The 1,412-nt window shown below is 40.4% G+C and overlaps 1 protein-coding gene across 1 annotated transcript; it reads right to left on the bottom strand.

Annotated features, from left to right (window-relative positions):
- Positions 1 to 269: 269 nt before the first annotated feature.
- On the bottom strand, positions 270 to 1,202 carry LOC112541768 (olfactory receptor 6J1-like). The gene has a single exon (XM_025172660.2). The coding sequence runs from the start codon at positions 1,188 to 1,190 to the stop codon at positions 270 to 272; it is 921 nt and encodes a 306-aa protein (XP_025028428.2). The 5' UTR covers positions 1,191 to 1,202.
- Positions 1,203 to 1,412: the final 210 nt, after the last annotated feature.

The following is a 1,412-nucleotide window of genomic DNA, read 5'->3' as shown; positions in this document are numbered from 1 at the left end:
AATATGGGAACCAGAATAATCCTGGAAAAATACCAACTGTTATGGATAGTTTATTTAATTTGTATGGTTTGTACTTAAGTATGTCAGACATGTTTTTGTGTTTTGGCCATTCTAATTCCTAAATGGAGATATGTTGTGTCAAAAAAAAAAAAAAATACAATCAAGAGCCCATCAATTATCAGCCTGCCATTCAAATTGTCTTGCATACCCCAAACAGTGTCAATTTTGCAGGAGATAGAAAGACTCTTCAGATCCCTCCAGTCTCTTCATTAAGGAATTTTTCTTCTCTTTAGAAAATCCTTTATGGTCTCCTTGACCTTCTCATTCCTCAAGGTATAAATAAAAGGGTTCAGTAATGGAGTGACCACAGCAGTTAGAATTGCCACTGCTTTCTGGACATCCCGAGAGCGTCCCTCGTTAGATAATGAGTACATAAAGATGGCACTCCCATAGAAGATGGAAGCCGCCATAATGTGTGACGCACAGGTGGAATAGGCCTTCTTCTGACCTTTGGTAGGATTCATACACAAGATGGTGACAATGATGTAAAGGTAAGAGATAGCAGTGACTGACAAAGAGCTGAGGAGTACCACGGAGGATAGGATGGAGGCTAGACTCAAAAGGAAGTGGACATCGTTGCAAGAAAGGGTTATCATTGGACCATAGTCACAGAAAAAGTGGTCTATGAGATTTGAGTCACAGAATGATAATTGGAAGATCAAACAGAAGGAGACAATGGTAGAAAGGAGCCCTCCAATCCAACAGAATAGGACCAAACAAATGCAAAGACAACCATTCATAATGATGGTATAGCGAAGTGGATGGCAGATGGCAACGTAGCGGTCAAAGGACATCACAGCGATGAGGATGAATTCAGTGGTTCCAAGGAAGAAATAAAAATAGCACTGGGCAGCACAGGCTTGGAAAGAGATGGCTTTGTTCCTGGATATAAGGTTCATCAACATTTTGGGTGTGATAGACAAGACAAAAAGGACCTCCAAGAGGGAAAGGTTGCAAAGGAAGAAATACATTGGGGTGTGGAAGCATTGATTGAAGCCTACCAGCAGGATGATGGTGAAATTCCCAGCAAGTGTTAATAGAAAAATTACTAAGAGCACAGCAAAAACAAAGATTTCCAAAGACCTAGACAACTGGAAGCCAATTAAAATGAATTCTGTTACCTGTTCCATGTCTGTATCATTGTGATTTCTTGGCCTCATGTCTAGTTTGAGCTTTGGAAAAAAGCAAACAGAACAGTGTTCATGTTAGAGCCTGCTGTTTTTTCCAGGCAAGCCACTGCACTTCTCTCCTGAAACCCTTGCTCACTAAAGAGCTCAAACCCATTATTTTCATTCCTAATAGTTGTAAATCCAAGCTGATTCTTTGGTTCCCCTTCAAAATCTAATGCAGTG

This window comes from Python bivittatus, unplaced genomic scaffold (assembly GCF_059951505.1).
Source record: "Python bivittatus isolate LINGU-HERP-01145 unplaced genomic scaffold, Pbiv_v1 ctg000430_np1212, whole genome shotgun sequence".
In the NCBI taxonomy this organism is placed as follows: domain Eukaryota; kingdom Metazoa; phylum Chordata; class Lepidosauria; order Squamata; family Pythonidae; genus Python; species Python bivittatus.
The sequence above is the reverse complement of the archived record's forward strand: the minus strand, read 5'-3'. Positions and strand labels throughout refer to the sequence as shown.

Excerpts from the sequence above, each read along its gene's own strand:
- LOC112541768 (XM_025172660.2), bottom strand. The coding sequence starts at position 1,190 with ATGGAACAGGTAACAGAATTCATTTTAATTGGCTTCCAGTTGTCTAGG.